The 15361-nt window shown below is 36.0% G+C and overlaps 1 protein-coding gene across 3 annotated transcripts in view; it reads right to left on the minus strand.

The window, feature by feature from the left end:
• Positions 1-5387: 5387 nt before the first annotated feature.
• LOC127658123 (ephrin-A4-like) overlaps positions 5388-15361 on the minus strand; it is a 58264-nt gene continuing 48290 nt past the window's right edge. The window contains exons 4-6 of one of the 3 annotated variants that reach the window (XR_007972362.1): positions 8455-8481; positions 7050-7401; positions 5388-7017 (exon numbers count right to left, since the gene is read on the minus strand). Coding sequence is in view for 2 of the 3 variants with exons in the window: in XM_052147234.1 (XP_052003194.1) it covers positions 7307-7401; positions 8455-8481 (122 nt within the window). In the remaining variant the exon portion in view is untranslated. Of the gene's footprint in view, positions 7402-8454; positions 8482-15361 lie in introns of all 3 variants that reach the window. The other 2 variants (XM_052147235.1, XM_052147234.1) reach the window with 2 other exon arrangements.

Below are 15361 nucleotides of genomic sequence, written 5' to 3' on the forward strand. Positions count from 1 at the left end.
ACGTGCAGGTTGGACCACCTCCAATACCAACAGCACTATCATCATCTTTATATTTCACCCATCATCATCTTCGATCTATGATGATTACCTTCATGTGTGGGTGCTTCAGTTAATAATGAGCATAGACTAAACTGTATAGTAGGTAATCGAGGCTTATGACCTAAAAGAAGACTTACCTAACAGATATTTTAGGTGTGTTTGGTCTTTGGGGATCGTTTATTAAAATATATATGTGTTTATGGAAATTAAACTTGCAGTATATCGAATCAGTTTATCTGCCACTGCAGAGACACAGTAGGGGTTACATTGTTTGCTAGTAGGCTACAACAACAGTAGGCTATGATGTAACAGCAGGCCTAAAGTGCGAAAAAGAAAGCTGTGGGAAAATTAAAGTAATACATTTGCCAGTCAGTGTGTGACAACATGCCCTGCTATTGGTCAAACTTGTATCAATAGCTTTTTTGTAGCCAAGTTTTTAAAGCATAGTTCATCCAAAAAAAAAACAAATGGCCTACTCAACCGCATGTTATTCCAAACCAGTATCATTTTCTTCTATGACCCAAGGTGATGCTAGGCAGAATGTTAGCTTTAGTCTCCATTCTTGCATATTTTTCAACACAATGAAAGTAAATGGTGACTGCAGAACAGCTCTGGCCCATGGACTCCACAAGACCTGAAGGTGTCCTGTGGTATCAGGCACCAAGACGTTAGCAGCAGATCCTTTTAGTCATGTAACCATCGGACTTGATGGTCCAGCACATCCCACAGATGCTCAATCGGATTGAGACAAACAAAACCTTGAACTCTTTGTCATGTTCCTCAAACCATTCCTGATCAATTTCTGCACTGTGGCAGGGTGCATTGTCCTGTTGAAAAAGGCCACTTCCATCAGGGAATACCATTGCCATGAAAGGGCGTACGTGGTCTGCAACAATCTTTAGGTAGGTGGTACGTGTCAAAGTAATATCCACATGAATGCCAGCACCCAAGTTTTCCCAGCAGAACATTGCCCAGAGCATCACACTGCCTCTGCTGGCCTGCCTTCTTCCCATGGTACATCCTGATGCCTTCTCTTCTTCAGGTAAACAACGCACATGCACCCGGCCTTCCACATTATCTAAAAGAAAATGTGATTAATCAGATCAGGCCACCTTCTTCAATGGTCCAGTTCTGACTCTCACGTGCCCATTGTAGACACTTTTGGCGGTGGACAGGTGTCAGCATGGGCACTCTGACCGGTGTCTGCAGCTACGCAGCCCCATACGCAGCAAGCTGTGATGCACTGTGTGTTTGAACACTTTTCTATCATGGCCAGCATTAAGTTTTTCAGCAATTTGTTCTATAGAAGCTCTTCTGTGGGATCGGACCAGAGGGGCTAGCCTTCATTCCCTACACGCATCAATGAGCCTGTCGCCGGTTCACCAGTTGTTCTTCCTTGGACCACTTTTGGTAGGTAGGGGCCTACTAACCACTGCATGCCATGAACACCCAACAAAACCTCTGACCCAGTCGTCTAGCAATCACAATTTGGCCCTTGTCAAAGTCGCTCAGATCCGCTTGTCCATTTTTCCTGCTTCTAACACATGCAATTCAAGAACTGACTGCTCACTTGCTGCCTAATATATCCCATCCCTTGACAGGTGCCAAAGAGATAATCAATGTTATTCACTTCACCTGTCAGTGGTTTTAATGTTGTGGCTGATCAGTGTATGTGAACACAGAAATGTACTTTAAAAAAATAACCTCTTCTGAAAAAGTTCAAACATTTTGACTACTAGCACTGTTTTTGTTTTTTCCATCTAACTATGATAAAATAACAATAACAGAATTTACTAGGAAAACAGCAAGGAGTAAAGACCATATTTATCATTAAATACACACCAATAGGACAAATATTAACAGCTAGATGGTTGGACAGCATTTACAAATGGTAAATTATGAGAACTATAAATTATTTCAAAGTGTACATAAATCTACAGTATGTCCACTCTAAAGATGTTGAAGAAGTGAAAAAGTCCTTATAATATGTCATAATACACCATAAAAATGTTTCTCCACTTCTGTTTGGTGTCACAACTTTGTATCCCAGACTTCAAGGTAACGGTATGTTGCTGTAAATTAATAAGCCTCCTTTCTCCATGTTATAAAGAGAAAAAAACTGACTATTTTAATCGTATTTACAGTAACAAGGAGGCAGGATGAAGTTTAATGAAATAGAGACACTTAAAAAGGATTCCAAATCATCTCTATTCCATCAAGACAGAAAGCCACAACAACATGAACAGGGCTACAACAAATAATGCCAGACAAAAGACAAAGTAAACACAAGGGCTCTAAAAGAATGAATGGTTAAACAAGACACACCTGGAAACATTGTAAAATACATGACAGTAAATAGCGTGACAATTGTTGTTGTTGATATAACAGTTTAGAAATGATTGAGGGCCTTTATAAATGAATTCCAAGTGCATTTATTAGTGTCTATTTTGACAGTACATGTTATGTATAGCATCTTAAATTATTGTCTTGTTTATGCTTGCACAGTAGAGAATCCTTCATCATTAACTTGAATAATGGAATCAACAAAACATCAGCGACTTGTTCTGGATGAACTGCTCAAACAGAAGGCTGATTCTACAAGAGACACACATCGGACCACATTGTTACAAAGCACTAGAGAAAGTGCAAGGCCGGAGATCTTTCTTTGCTGTGCATCATCCTCAAAGTAAAGGAGTTGCTATATTGGTACGGAACAAAACAATATTCTGGTACATATGCCGTGATGAAAATTAGAGTGGAGGCTATATTGTCCTCTTCTGCCATCTCTATGTCAGTTGTATACTCTTGTTAATTTGTACAACCATAAAGCAGAGACAGAGAGAGAGAGAGAGAGAGAGAGAGAGAGATAGATATTGTATAGACTGAGAGATGATTTGACAGCTATTAACACTAAAGGTGTGCTAGTGGTTGGTAGAGACTTCAACACAGTTCTGGACCCAACCTTTTATAGGAGATCTTCAGCTGATGAAACATATCATTCCACACTGAGACAAATTCTATAAGATTTCACAAATACTCTAAACCTCATAGACATGTTTGCATATATCCATCCAATGGACCAGGTTTTCACACAATCTCAAAATTAGAGTCACTCAAGGTTGGATATGTTCATCATGCCAACAAATACAGGAAGTCATGTCATCAGCTGTGATAATGTCAAAGCAAAAAAGAGAGAATCCAAAGAGAAGAGAATATATGATCACGATTCTCTAGTTTTAGAATTAAAAGTTCCATCACTGCCTGAGTATCAAATACCAGATGTGGCCTCAATGTTAAGGGATTTTGAATGCAGTGGCATGGATAGAAAAGTAAGAAGAGCAGGCAAAATAAATGGTGCAGAAATATTAAGTGCAATTAGATCATTGCCTGACCCACAACAACAAACCCCTGACAATCTAAGTTATTATGACTACAAGAACAATGCACTTCCAATGACAGATATCTTCAAGATAAACTACAGCCTCATGTTGGACACTAAATATGTTCCTAAATGTTTCAAAATATCATTTTGTGATGCCTCAGATATGCATTGTTTTTATACAGACTATTGGATATTTACTCAGATTTTTATCCAAAGTTGTTTCTAATGCCATCTGTCAGGAAAATAAAATTACAAGCACATAATGTTCACATTTGTGCAACTTTTGCAAAGTGCCGGAAAAAAATCAACATGTCTTTTTTAAAGGAAAGCCTTTATCTTAAACATATTAATCCTGCACCACCAAAGGACTTTACCATTCTGCAAAGTCTCCTTCCTTAGGTAAACAGTTCCTTAAAAGACTTCAGAACATTGCAACAAGGCTTCCCACTCACCATGCCCATTCTTAATCTTGCCTTGAAACAGCTAGAAGGTCAGATAATTAGCTCTGGATTACAAGTGTGTCATTATAGGCAATCTCTGCTGATAAGAACAGAAAAACAAAAAGTTGACAGAATTTTTAGATTGTTGAGTCAGATTAATTAATTAATATATAATTTGTCAGACATGGTCAGGGCTGGGCGCATTTTAGGGCCGATCAGGGGTGGACTGGCCATCGGGAGAACCGAGCGGGCTGGTGGGTCGGCCGCGTAACGGGCCGCGATAAGCTAAAATGAGCCGGCGCGTTACGCCCGTTTCACACATACTCCGTTTGCAGTGCGTATTTTTTTCCGTACCCATGTTAACAGGTTAGAGCTTTTACACTGCACGCGGATGCAGTCCGTCGATCCGTTCCAGTTGCGGTGCGTATACAGCAGTGCAGCGATCGTTTACGCACCGAGTCTATTTTTGCTGTGCTGCACCGCACTGAATTAAAGTGGCAGCGCATTGTTCACATTAAAATAGACATAGATTGACAAGAAACTGTAATAATTTCATCATTTACGCATAATTACAGTTAATGTGTTCTACAGTTACTAAATTACAGGGTCAAGAAAAACAAAAAAGTATGATTATAGTCCCAAAAGTTGCAAAATGCCATCATGCATGATTTTTTTACCCTAAAAAAAGACAGTGAACGCAAATGCGTCTCATTCTTCTCCTTCTTAGCAACAGATATAGCGCGATAGCTTTTCTTCAACTCGAACTACATGTAAAACAAAGAATCACAATGACTAAAATTAATTTTCATACTGTTTCAATGTCTTAAAAAAATGTCAAAGTTAACGTTTGGATTTAAAATCAAAATTACTTACACTTTTGATTTTGTGGCACACAGAAACTGCGGAACAGATGCCATCTAGAGGAAATAATCGAACCATCTGACACTCACTAAAGATCACATATGTGTACCTTTACATCTGTACCTCATTTCACTGTGTGCTATAAACCGGTTTATATTTGTTTAGTTTTTATTCTAGATGTCTAGATGGACAAATTATGGCAAAGTTTTGCCTCATCTCAATGGTGGTTTGGGTAAAATTAGATCAAAATAATCCACTATATATTTACTTTACCACAGTTGCAAGTGGATGACAAATAAATGTACTGTAGGTATGTCTGAGTATAATTTATCATTTAATCCTTTGAATAATTTGCTCTGCTTGTTTACAATATAATACAAATATTAACACTGAATTGAAAATCAGTCTTGACTGCATGTGCTCTCTTAAACATAATTAACACATTTGAAAGAGTGAATTATTTCATTTGAACATTTATTAAATTAAAGGGGGCTCCTTAGCTAAATGTAATTATCTGCAAATGTCACACAGATTTCTGAAAAACATGATCTGAAACATGCATTTAAGCCAAGTTCCTAAATTATTGTCTTTCATTATTTCTCATATGACTGGCTCCAGATTTACCTTCAAATGACAAAAAGATTAAACAAGTACAGTGTAAAAAAAAAAAAAAAAAAAAAGAAGAGATTTGAAAATCATAATTTTTTATTTATTTCTGTAGCTCATTTTGCCATAAATGGCCTTAGTTCTTCACAGAAGATGCTGAGTACTTCACAAAAATGTGAAATTTCAAAAGAAAACTACATTCTTACATACCATGTAAAAAAATAAAAATATGTAAACTGATTGTTCTGTTTTGACACCCATTATTTACATTTGAAATCCTGAAATTGAAAAACATCAGACACTACAAGAAATTGGAGGAAATTTTTCTTTGCCATAAAATATGGTTTCAAATTCTGGGACTTAATAAAGGGGCAAATGACTTCAATATTATTAGAGCTGTGTAGAAATTAAAAATTCCTTATTAATAGTTCAAACAATATATATGTAAAAAACAAAATAATAAAAAAAAAAAGTTTAAAAAAATATATATATTTCAATACTTATTTAAGCTAATTTTCTTGATCTCCCCACATACCAAATGTGTTATGCTATTATTAAGCTATTGTTTATCTAAACAATATTATCTTACAGCTAATACAAAAAAAAATGCATTGTTCAAATTCCAAAATTAAAGTAAAGAAAAAAAAAAGACTTTTCTTTAAAAAAATATATATATATATATAAAAAAATAAGACAAATTACATTAGGTAAACAAACCAGAATTTAAACAGTACTCAACATGTTGTTTTCTCTGCTATCATCATGCATTATTTTAGACTAATAAAAACAAAAAACAAAACATCACTTATGGTTATACCCATAAAAAAGATTTGACATTTTTCCTAATTCAAGTAAACACAGCAAACACTTCAATGATATATAATTCATATCCCCACAAATAATTATGAGTAAAGACAAAAAAAGGAACTACCATCAAAAAAGAATGGTTAACCAACAGATATAAACAAAAAAACAGGAAAAGAAAATCGATCATGAATCTCAACCTGATTAAGTGCCAAATCAATCATTCAGCTATTTTCACACTTTACAGAGTGTCAAGAAACGAGTGGGCAAACTAGAATAGTCCATACTAGGAGGTACCCAGTCATATATGTCCCACAAATAAAGTTCTTACTTTTACTGTGTGGTCTATGTAGCCCACCATAGCATTACATCATCCAGCACATGCAAGTGTGGGCATGAATTCAACATCTCAACCCCAATTTAAGCCCTAAAGAAATTTCAGAAAATTCAAGACACAAAAATTCCAGGATCTTCCAGGTAATTCCAGAGTTCTGCTGAGTTGCAGAGTGTTAATAAATCATTTTGTTTTTATGTAATTCCAAAACAATCAACAGCTTGTCATCTAATGAATGTTTAAATTAAATGTAATGTGCGTCTGCTTTGGTTTCAAACTATTTTTCTTTTAAAGACAAAATATAAGAAAAAGTCATATGATTTTTGATCCCTGATCTCCTTCAATGGGATCAGATGTGTTTAATGATCACAGGTATGAGTGGTCACTCTGTCCGTGATCTTTCACTCAGTAGTAGTACATACAGCAGGATCTGGGAGCTTCACTCCTCCTCCTCCTCCTCCTCCTCCTCTTTGGCTCAGTTTGTTGTACAGTAGGACAGAGGCGGGACAAGGGGCTTGTAAAGGAGGAGGGCAGTTAAGGAATGTCTGACCCTTAAGGACAGAGGGATTAAAAGAAAATGAACCATAAGACAAGATCTCTGAAGGTAGATTAGTGTCGCTCTGTTACAGAGTGAACTTTTATCAGAGCAGACAGAAGGTGGCACTCAGAGTGGACGGGAAAGTGCCAAAAAGGAAATGGAAGGATAGAGATTAGTGGTGTGACAAAATGATAGAGCAAAGGAAAAGGTGAGAGTTTATGTGAGTATCTGTGTAATCTGGTTATGGAGGATCATCAACTGAAACAGATCACTTGCTTGCTTTTAAGTTACTTGCAGAGGTATCAGAGAAAAAAAGGCAAAAAGAGGGCGATGAGTAGAGAAATTCGTCCATCTGTCGCAGAATGGACCGCACTGCTGTGTGATGGTCTTTCTGTGGCTAAATATGGAATAAAGGAAAAAAATAAACAAATAAATATATAAAATACATGGATGAGCAAGTAAATGCTAGAATGTTTCCATAACATTCTGTCATTATAAATCACCCTCATACTGTATCGAATAATATATGAGTTTTGAATAATGTACTGGTCACACTTTTCCATGCAATTACAAAGAATGGGGACTGGCGTTTTTAAAGTTTAAAAAAGCATGCAAAACACTGTAAAAGCATCACAAAATGTATATTATAAAAGTATAACTAAACTCAAAGATTGAATGAAAAAAAAAATCTGGAAGATTATTAGCAAAAATGCTTACATTTTGGTCTCTCTCACAGCAGACTGATCACACTGAGAATTCGTCAAAAGTAGGTTGAAAGTTCTGCAGCTGAAATCGTTTTATGCTTTCCGAAGTGTAAATCAATCCCAAACTAAAATGTTATTTTAGAGCTAAAATGCAACCTCTGATTTGCGTTCACTATTGTTTATGTGAACATGGTTACTTCCTGGCTCCTAAGAGGCCAGAACACGTGTCTCAGAGGTACTGCTAGAGGGAAATGTGTTCATGCTTAAATTGATGCAAAAATGTCTGATTGGGGATGGCACTTCTCAATTCGTCTGAATGGGTTTAATTTTAGGGTATGAATTTGTGTTGCACACAAAGCAATTGTATCGCTTCACAAAACCAAAATAGTTAACAAGTTGTATGGTTTCAGGCCCAGCTCCACTTTTAAGAGGGGCATGGGTGTGTGGTGTTTCTTTTTTTTTTTTTGCAGGGTTTGCCAAGCGCATGATTGGGTAGGTCAGGATCCCACTCTGGAGCCAGGCCCGTATAGACTGCATTTATGAACCTTTTACTGTGCTTTTGCCTTCTTTTGAACCTTAAAAGCTCCAGTCCTCATTCATTATAACTGCAAGTGTGCTAACAGTAATTATGCCAAATTGTACTACTACTTTCATGGAAGAAAGAAAAGAAAGTCATTAAGGTTTTGGGTTATCTATTTCTTCAATAAGTAAAGCCACCACAGTTTTTCTGGCATATAAACACGTACCTTCCTGTCGTGATGATCCAGCTGTTGCTAGAGTAAAGAAGATAGGGAGGTAGAAAGAGTGAGAGAGAAAAACATGTGAGGTGTACAGACTTTTTTTTTTCTTGAAGAACTACAAACTTGGAACATCATTTTTGAGAACAAATGAGGAAAAAAAATGCACAGAGACATTTATCATTACTCTGCTGAAAAACTACTAATGGCTGTCCAACTCCAAAATACATGCTCAACGCAAATTCTTTAAAAGGTCACACACAGAAAAAGAATAATAAAAAAAAGAAGGTTGAAGGAGATGAAAGATTCTGCAGGAACAAAGTGGACTTGAAGAGGAAGAAGAAGAGAAAGGAGAATGGTAAAGGAAAGATTTAGGGGGGAAACAAGATGGTGAAGGAGCAATAGATACAAGAGTGAACTGAGATGGACCACAAAAGCAACAAACAGAGTGATGGAGCGAAACACAGGAGAAGACAGAGAAGAGAAAAGAAGAGGGGAAGAAGTGTGAGAAAAAGCAGAGGGAGAATGTACAGGGAAGGCGAGAGCCTTAAAGAAGGTCAGACAGCAAAAGGAAGGAGACGAAAGTGGAGAGGAGGGAAGGGGTTTGTGTCTGAATGTCACTCTCCCAGCAAGGGTTCAGACTGAGCCACATAATGGAGAAAGGCTGAATGGAAAGAGAAAGAGTGCAAGAGAAAGGGGAGCAAGAGAGTCATACAGAGATATCTCAGACGTGGAGGAAAGTTAAATGTAGTGGATAAAATTGGAGAAGAAAATATAGGATATACAAAATATAGAGTAAGAAAAAAGTAAAAGATATAGTCTACAAACATCAATGGGTAGTTGAGGCATAACAAAATGTCCATTAACCTTTTATTTAATCAGCATCAAGATGATAAAATTGATCTAAATGTATAAAGGGGAAAGTCTATATTTTAGGTGGTGTAGCTGGGTATAATTTCTCTCTTTGTCAGTGTTTTTTTTTTAGACAAAATTCATTTTAAAGTGTCATATAGTGTGTGTGTGTGTCAAGTGTCAAATATTATTTTTTAGTACATATATTCCATGTACTCTCAATGAATGGTCATGAAACTGCAGGCATAAAGATTATAAAAGAATGAATAACAAAAAGGCAATTGCAATTTGCTGAAATAGCAAAAGTTTCAGATGAAATATAACATATCATGTTGAGGTCAACTTCCACATTCAGAAAGGCTGAAAGTTAAACAAAGTGACGTGAGACAGATTTATTCTAGCCCTTCTTGATATTCTGACTATGAAATGAATGAGTACTGAAAAGTGTACGACAGTGAAAGCTTTGAGTTTTCCGACTTTCCTTGACCTTATCAACACACACACACACACACACACACACACACACACACACACACACACACACACACACACACACACACACACACACACACACACACACACACACACACACACACAGGACTCTCCATAGACATAATTAATTCCATACTGTATGAACTATAGTTTCTATCCATTAAAACTCTATGCATTTTTACATTTTCAAAATGATTTAATTATAGATATTAGAAATGTCCTCATAAACCACATTTATAGCATAATATCCTTGTTATTACCAGTTTGTAATGTAAAAAAATGTCCAAGTTAACCACCAAAACACACACACACACACACACACAAGAAATGTTTATCATTATTTACACCAGACCTAACAGAGATTACCTCCTTTGTTAAAGCTTTCATTACAAAATACCTTCCTTTTATAAGAAGGCTGTTATTTAGTAAAGATTTCCAGCATAAGAAACAAGACAAACATCATGCTGCTAATATTAATTATAATTAAAAAAAGAATCTACACAAGAGTATGAATCAAGCAGATTTTGTGAACTTCCAGAGAGACTACATGGAATATTTGTACTTTCAATTAATTTTAACATGCTGAAATGTAATCACAGAACCATTTAAAATAAATTATTAATTCAAAAAAGTGATATTTTTTTGAAAAACTTAAAAGAAATAGTCATAACATAAATTTGATAAAACAAAATAACAACTATCAACTACCATAAAAATCATGTAATGTCTATTCTTTGAATATTCTACACATGCATATCTGCCAAAAAATCTAAATGTTTACTTAAAAATAAATCATAAAAACACAAACAACAAAAACATTGATATGATCAGGAAAACTGAAAAGAATTCTTGCAAAACAGTGCAAAAATGCAGTCATTTAGCAGACTCGTACATCTAAAGCGACTTACAAATTAGGAATATGAGCAATTTGTCATACAAAAGTCATCAATATCTGCAGTAGTGCACTGACAACTTGCAAATAAATATCCTTCAAATTATGTAATAATTTGAAAAATAATAATATATTAATAAATTTTGTATATTAAAAATAGACACGGAATGAACGTATTATATTAAACTAGGATTAATGGGAATAATTGACTTCTTTTATTCTTAATCTTAAAATTTAATTATACACAATTAAAATGTTTTATGCCAGTATGATTGTTGTTATTTTGAACAGGCGATGCAACTGCACTTGCAAGCTATCCAAAAAAGAGAAAAAGCTAAATAAACTTCATGAAAAAATTATTTGCAATTTCTCTTTTTTTAAACCATTTGTTTTGCTCTCTCACTTAAAGTTAAATGTTTGCCACAACAAAATGGCAGGTTTTTGTTTTCAAGCACAAAATGGCTGCATTTGCGCATTTCTTGAATCAAAAATGGCTGCCATGGCATGGTGCAGAGAACGACTGGGAAAAGGATAAGAGAGACGGAGAAAGGGCGGGAGGGAGGGGAAAAAATGTATTCTGCTCACTGCTTCATTCCATTTTTTACATTTTAAACTTGACTTTTTACAGCAAAGTGACCATATGTCTGACGATCCAAAAATGAAGAATATTCATTTGGTTTCGTTTTCTAAACGATCGGTCACTGCAGGGAAAAACTACACTTTTGTAATGCCACTGAATTCTTATTTTTCCCCCTTCAAACAGTGAAAAAGCTGTGGTGAGTGAAAAACTAACAAGGCGAGAGAGGTGGAAAAGGGGGGAGGACAAGGTTTCCACAGAAGCGGGTAGTAAAAACAGACAGCAATCCAGGTTTTAAACTAAATTAAAAAGTGCAGGAAAGGGAGGAAGAAAGATTTAAAAAAAATGGACAGAAATTGGACAAGGAAATGGTGTGCTCACAGCAGGACCAACTGAGTGAAAAAGAGCAGAAAAAGAGAAGGATCAATTAGAGAGAAAGTGAAGTGACTGAAATGTTTTCTCACAGCAGGGGAGAGCAGGAGTGAGTAAGATGGTGAATGAAGGAGAGGAGGGGAAAAAACAACAGCAGAATTAATGTTTTGACAAGTTGCCCTCAGTAAGTGGATGGAGCGGAGCAAGTGAATAGGATGAAAGACGAGGGCACCTGGGAGCTTTTTCACAAGACACTACTCTATCCATGCAGAATATTGAAAAGTTTGTTGTTCAGTTTGCACTTTTACAGTTTAAAGTAAACTGAGTGTCTCAGTACCACAATTCAGGTACAAACTTTGCAAAGCTTCTCTTACAAGCGCCAAAGCACATTATTCTAGAGTGTTATCTATAGCGCCGGTCAAAACTCGCATTGAAAACTGGGAACAAGACACCCTTCAGAACATTCTCAAATCGTGCAGAAATAACATGGATCATCCGGTTTGGCTCAAACTAGGGAGTCCATGCCAGTTAGGGTGCATACCAAACTTCACGCTGTGGTGACGCGATTCCCTTTGGCATTATTGATCTTCGGTTCTGCCCTTGGGTTGTCCGTTTCCCTGGGTCTGGTCGTTATGGCTCAAATGACTTCACTGAACAGATCACTGCTTAATTACACTTTAAATACAGCTTACTGCGAGTGCTTCGTGACTGAGATTCAGCTCTGACTGCGGCTGTAGCGTTATTGCTATGGCTATAGTTCGGAGGCTAACACTCATGGGTCTGACAGAACCCTCAGCCGAAAGCAGACTGTCAGATAAAAGACCCGTTACAGGAAGGAACCAAAGTCAGTTCGCAGCATTACCAGAAGGAACAAACACCAGCTGCACGAAACATGCCCAACCGCAAACTCCTGTCACCCACCTCTCCTTTCACTCGTCTTTACACACTAATTATCAGAGGACAACAGCACCTTAGGAAGACAGAAAAGGTGTGGAAGAAAGGATGTGGAAATGATGTAGGGGTTGAAAGTAAAATGTGTTGGAGTGAGCGGAGATATATAGAGCAGAGTGGAAGCAAGCGAGGATAATAAAAGATATGAATTCAAAATGTCCTCTTTTTGGGCTAATAGAAATAGCTCCCCTAGAATCTTACAATTATTTACTAACCCTTATGTCATTCCAAAAGCTTATGCTACAAAATGAGCATTTTGAAGAATCTTCACTGAACCAATCCATGTAACAAAAGTGCATAGTGACCATGGGCTGTCAAGCTCTAAAAAGGGCACCAAAAAGCACTTTAAAAGCACTATAAATGTAGTCCATACTTCTGAAGCCAAACCATAACTTGTGGAATGAATGAATTGTATATGTATGGCTTCAGAAGACTTTAATAAAGCCAGGGTTGGGAGGGTTATTTTTTAAATGTATTCCACTAGATTACAGAATACATGCTGTAAAATACATTTTGTAACATATTTTTCCGTTAGATTACTCAAGATCAGTAAAATATTGAAATTACTTCTTCAGCACTGGTAGATTTTTTTCACTTGTTTTGACTATAAAACTCTGCCAGTACAGTAAGACAAAATACACATTAAAAATAAGACAAATCAAACTGATCTTGTTTTTAGATATTTGTTTTTACAATAAAACAGTACATAAATTATCGTCAAGAATATGATTTTTGCCCTAATATCAAAGGTCTTACTAGAAAAAAGAAATTATGATCTAACGTGAATTTTCTTGATAAAAAAAATATGATCATGTCTGGTAACATGATGTAAAATGTCTAGAAATAGCATTTTAGCTTAGCATAAAGCTGACAATTTACACAAGGTTTATTTCTATTTATTCTGCTCCAAACTTCAAACATACCGGTACTTCTCTGTCTGCTCGTATGAATGTGACACATCATAAGAAAGTGTTTCACTGCTGTTCAAACGCTCTATGGATCGCATCATTTATATGAATAAATGTTTTCCATTTGAAATAAATATTAAATGAAACAAATGACAATAAAATGCAAAAAGTCATCAAAATATTGTTGAATGTAACTGTATTCTAATTACCAATTATTTATTTAACTGTGGTGTCATACAGTTACTTATATTTTGTATTTTAAATACGTAATCCCGATACATGTATTCCGTAACTCCCCAATCCTGAATATAGCACATCATTTTAAATAGAAGTCTTAAGGACTACTTTTTTATGGTGTGTTTTATTGTGTCTTAATATGTCCTTTGGAGCTTCATAGCCTGTGGTCACTATGAACAGTCGCTGCACAGTTAAACAGGTTTAGAATGACATGAGTGAGTAAATAATTTACATTTTTCATTTTGGGGTGAATTATCCCTTTAAATAGAACACTGTTTTAGCAGGGGATATCCAGATATCAGCATAAGGGATAGACACAGTGGAAGATCAGGAAATGGATGGGGTTGAAGAGAGACAGGATCAAGTGAAAGTGTAGTGGATGAGCCTCTGATTAGTTTTGCTCTGGTAACGACAGATCATAAAATTGGGGAAAGGGAAGAGGAGACTAAAAGTAACAGAGTGGAGGAGATTAGTGCCACTCCAGGAATGACTGAACACTAGAAGGAGAGAGAAAACTGAGGGAGGGAAAAGCAGGGATGCTACAGTTTAGTCTGGATTAGTTTCGGTCAGAGAACAGAAAAAGAGGGAAAGCTAGAGAAAAATGGAAAGCGAGAGGAACAAAAGAGATGGAGCATCTGAGGCATGTGCATGAGAAGAGGAAAATGTGCAAAGACGAAGAAGAAAAGTTGTCATTCCACGCATTCATTAACACATCCACCACGGATAACAAAGTAACTGTCAGACAGAATGAATGAAGAAGCCTTTTCCCTCAAAACAACAAAAAACCCATCTTCTCTTATCAAACATTGGGTAGCTCTGATACATTCCTCAAATAGACAACACATCCGGCTCGGATCATTCTCAACTACAGATATTTCACACACAACATTTCAAATCAATTGCACAAGACATTTTCATCTCCAGCACAAAAAAGAACCTAGATTTGTTTTCAGAAAGTCTCACAACAGCAGAATACAGTAAAGCATCACTTTAAAGGCAACTGCTTCAAGATTTTGATTTAACAGCAGCAAGTTTCTGTATAATTTTACTTCATGTAGAATGAAGACAACGATTACCCAATTTTTAACTGAGCAAAAGTAATTTAGATATTTAAATACTGTTATCAAACTGGGTCATTCTTGCTCTGTAGCACTTTTAGGCTCTGTTTAAACTTAAGGAAGTCATTTCCATAAAAAGGGTATAGCAGACTTAAACTCTATTATTAATAACTTAATGATTTACACAATGTAAAGTTAATTGACAGTGTGCCAAACAAGATGGAAATAAAGACTTGGTTAGCCATTGCTTATTGAATGCTAGCTAACAAGAGGGTGTCTTGATTTTTTTTAACCATCTTTTGAAATTTTGATATCATAGCTGTTTCTTACTAACAGGGTGGAATGTTGTATAGTGTGAAATCAACAAAACATCATAAAATTCATAAAATTCCTCTCAAATTTTTGTTCATGTTTTATAGTGTTGTTTTCCCACTGAAATGATGTCACTTCTTAGAGGACGTCATTAAAGAGCTGGCCTTTGCGAGTTAAAAGGAATGTTTCAAGTTCAATACAAGTTAAGCTCAATCGACAGCATTTGTGACATAATGGTGAATACCACAAAAATGAATTTAGACTC

Source organism: Xyrauchen texanus, chromosome 17, assembly GCF_025860055.1.
Source record: "Xyrauchen texanus isolate HMW12.3.18 chromosome 17, RBS_HiC_50CHRs, whole genome shotgun sequence".
In the NCBI taxonomy this organism is placed as follows: domain Eukaryota; kingdom Metazoa; phylum Chordata; class Actinopteri; order Cypriniformes; family Catostomidae; genus Xyrauchen; species Xyrauchen texanus.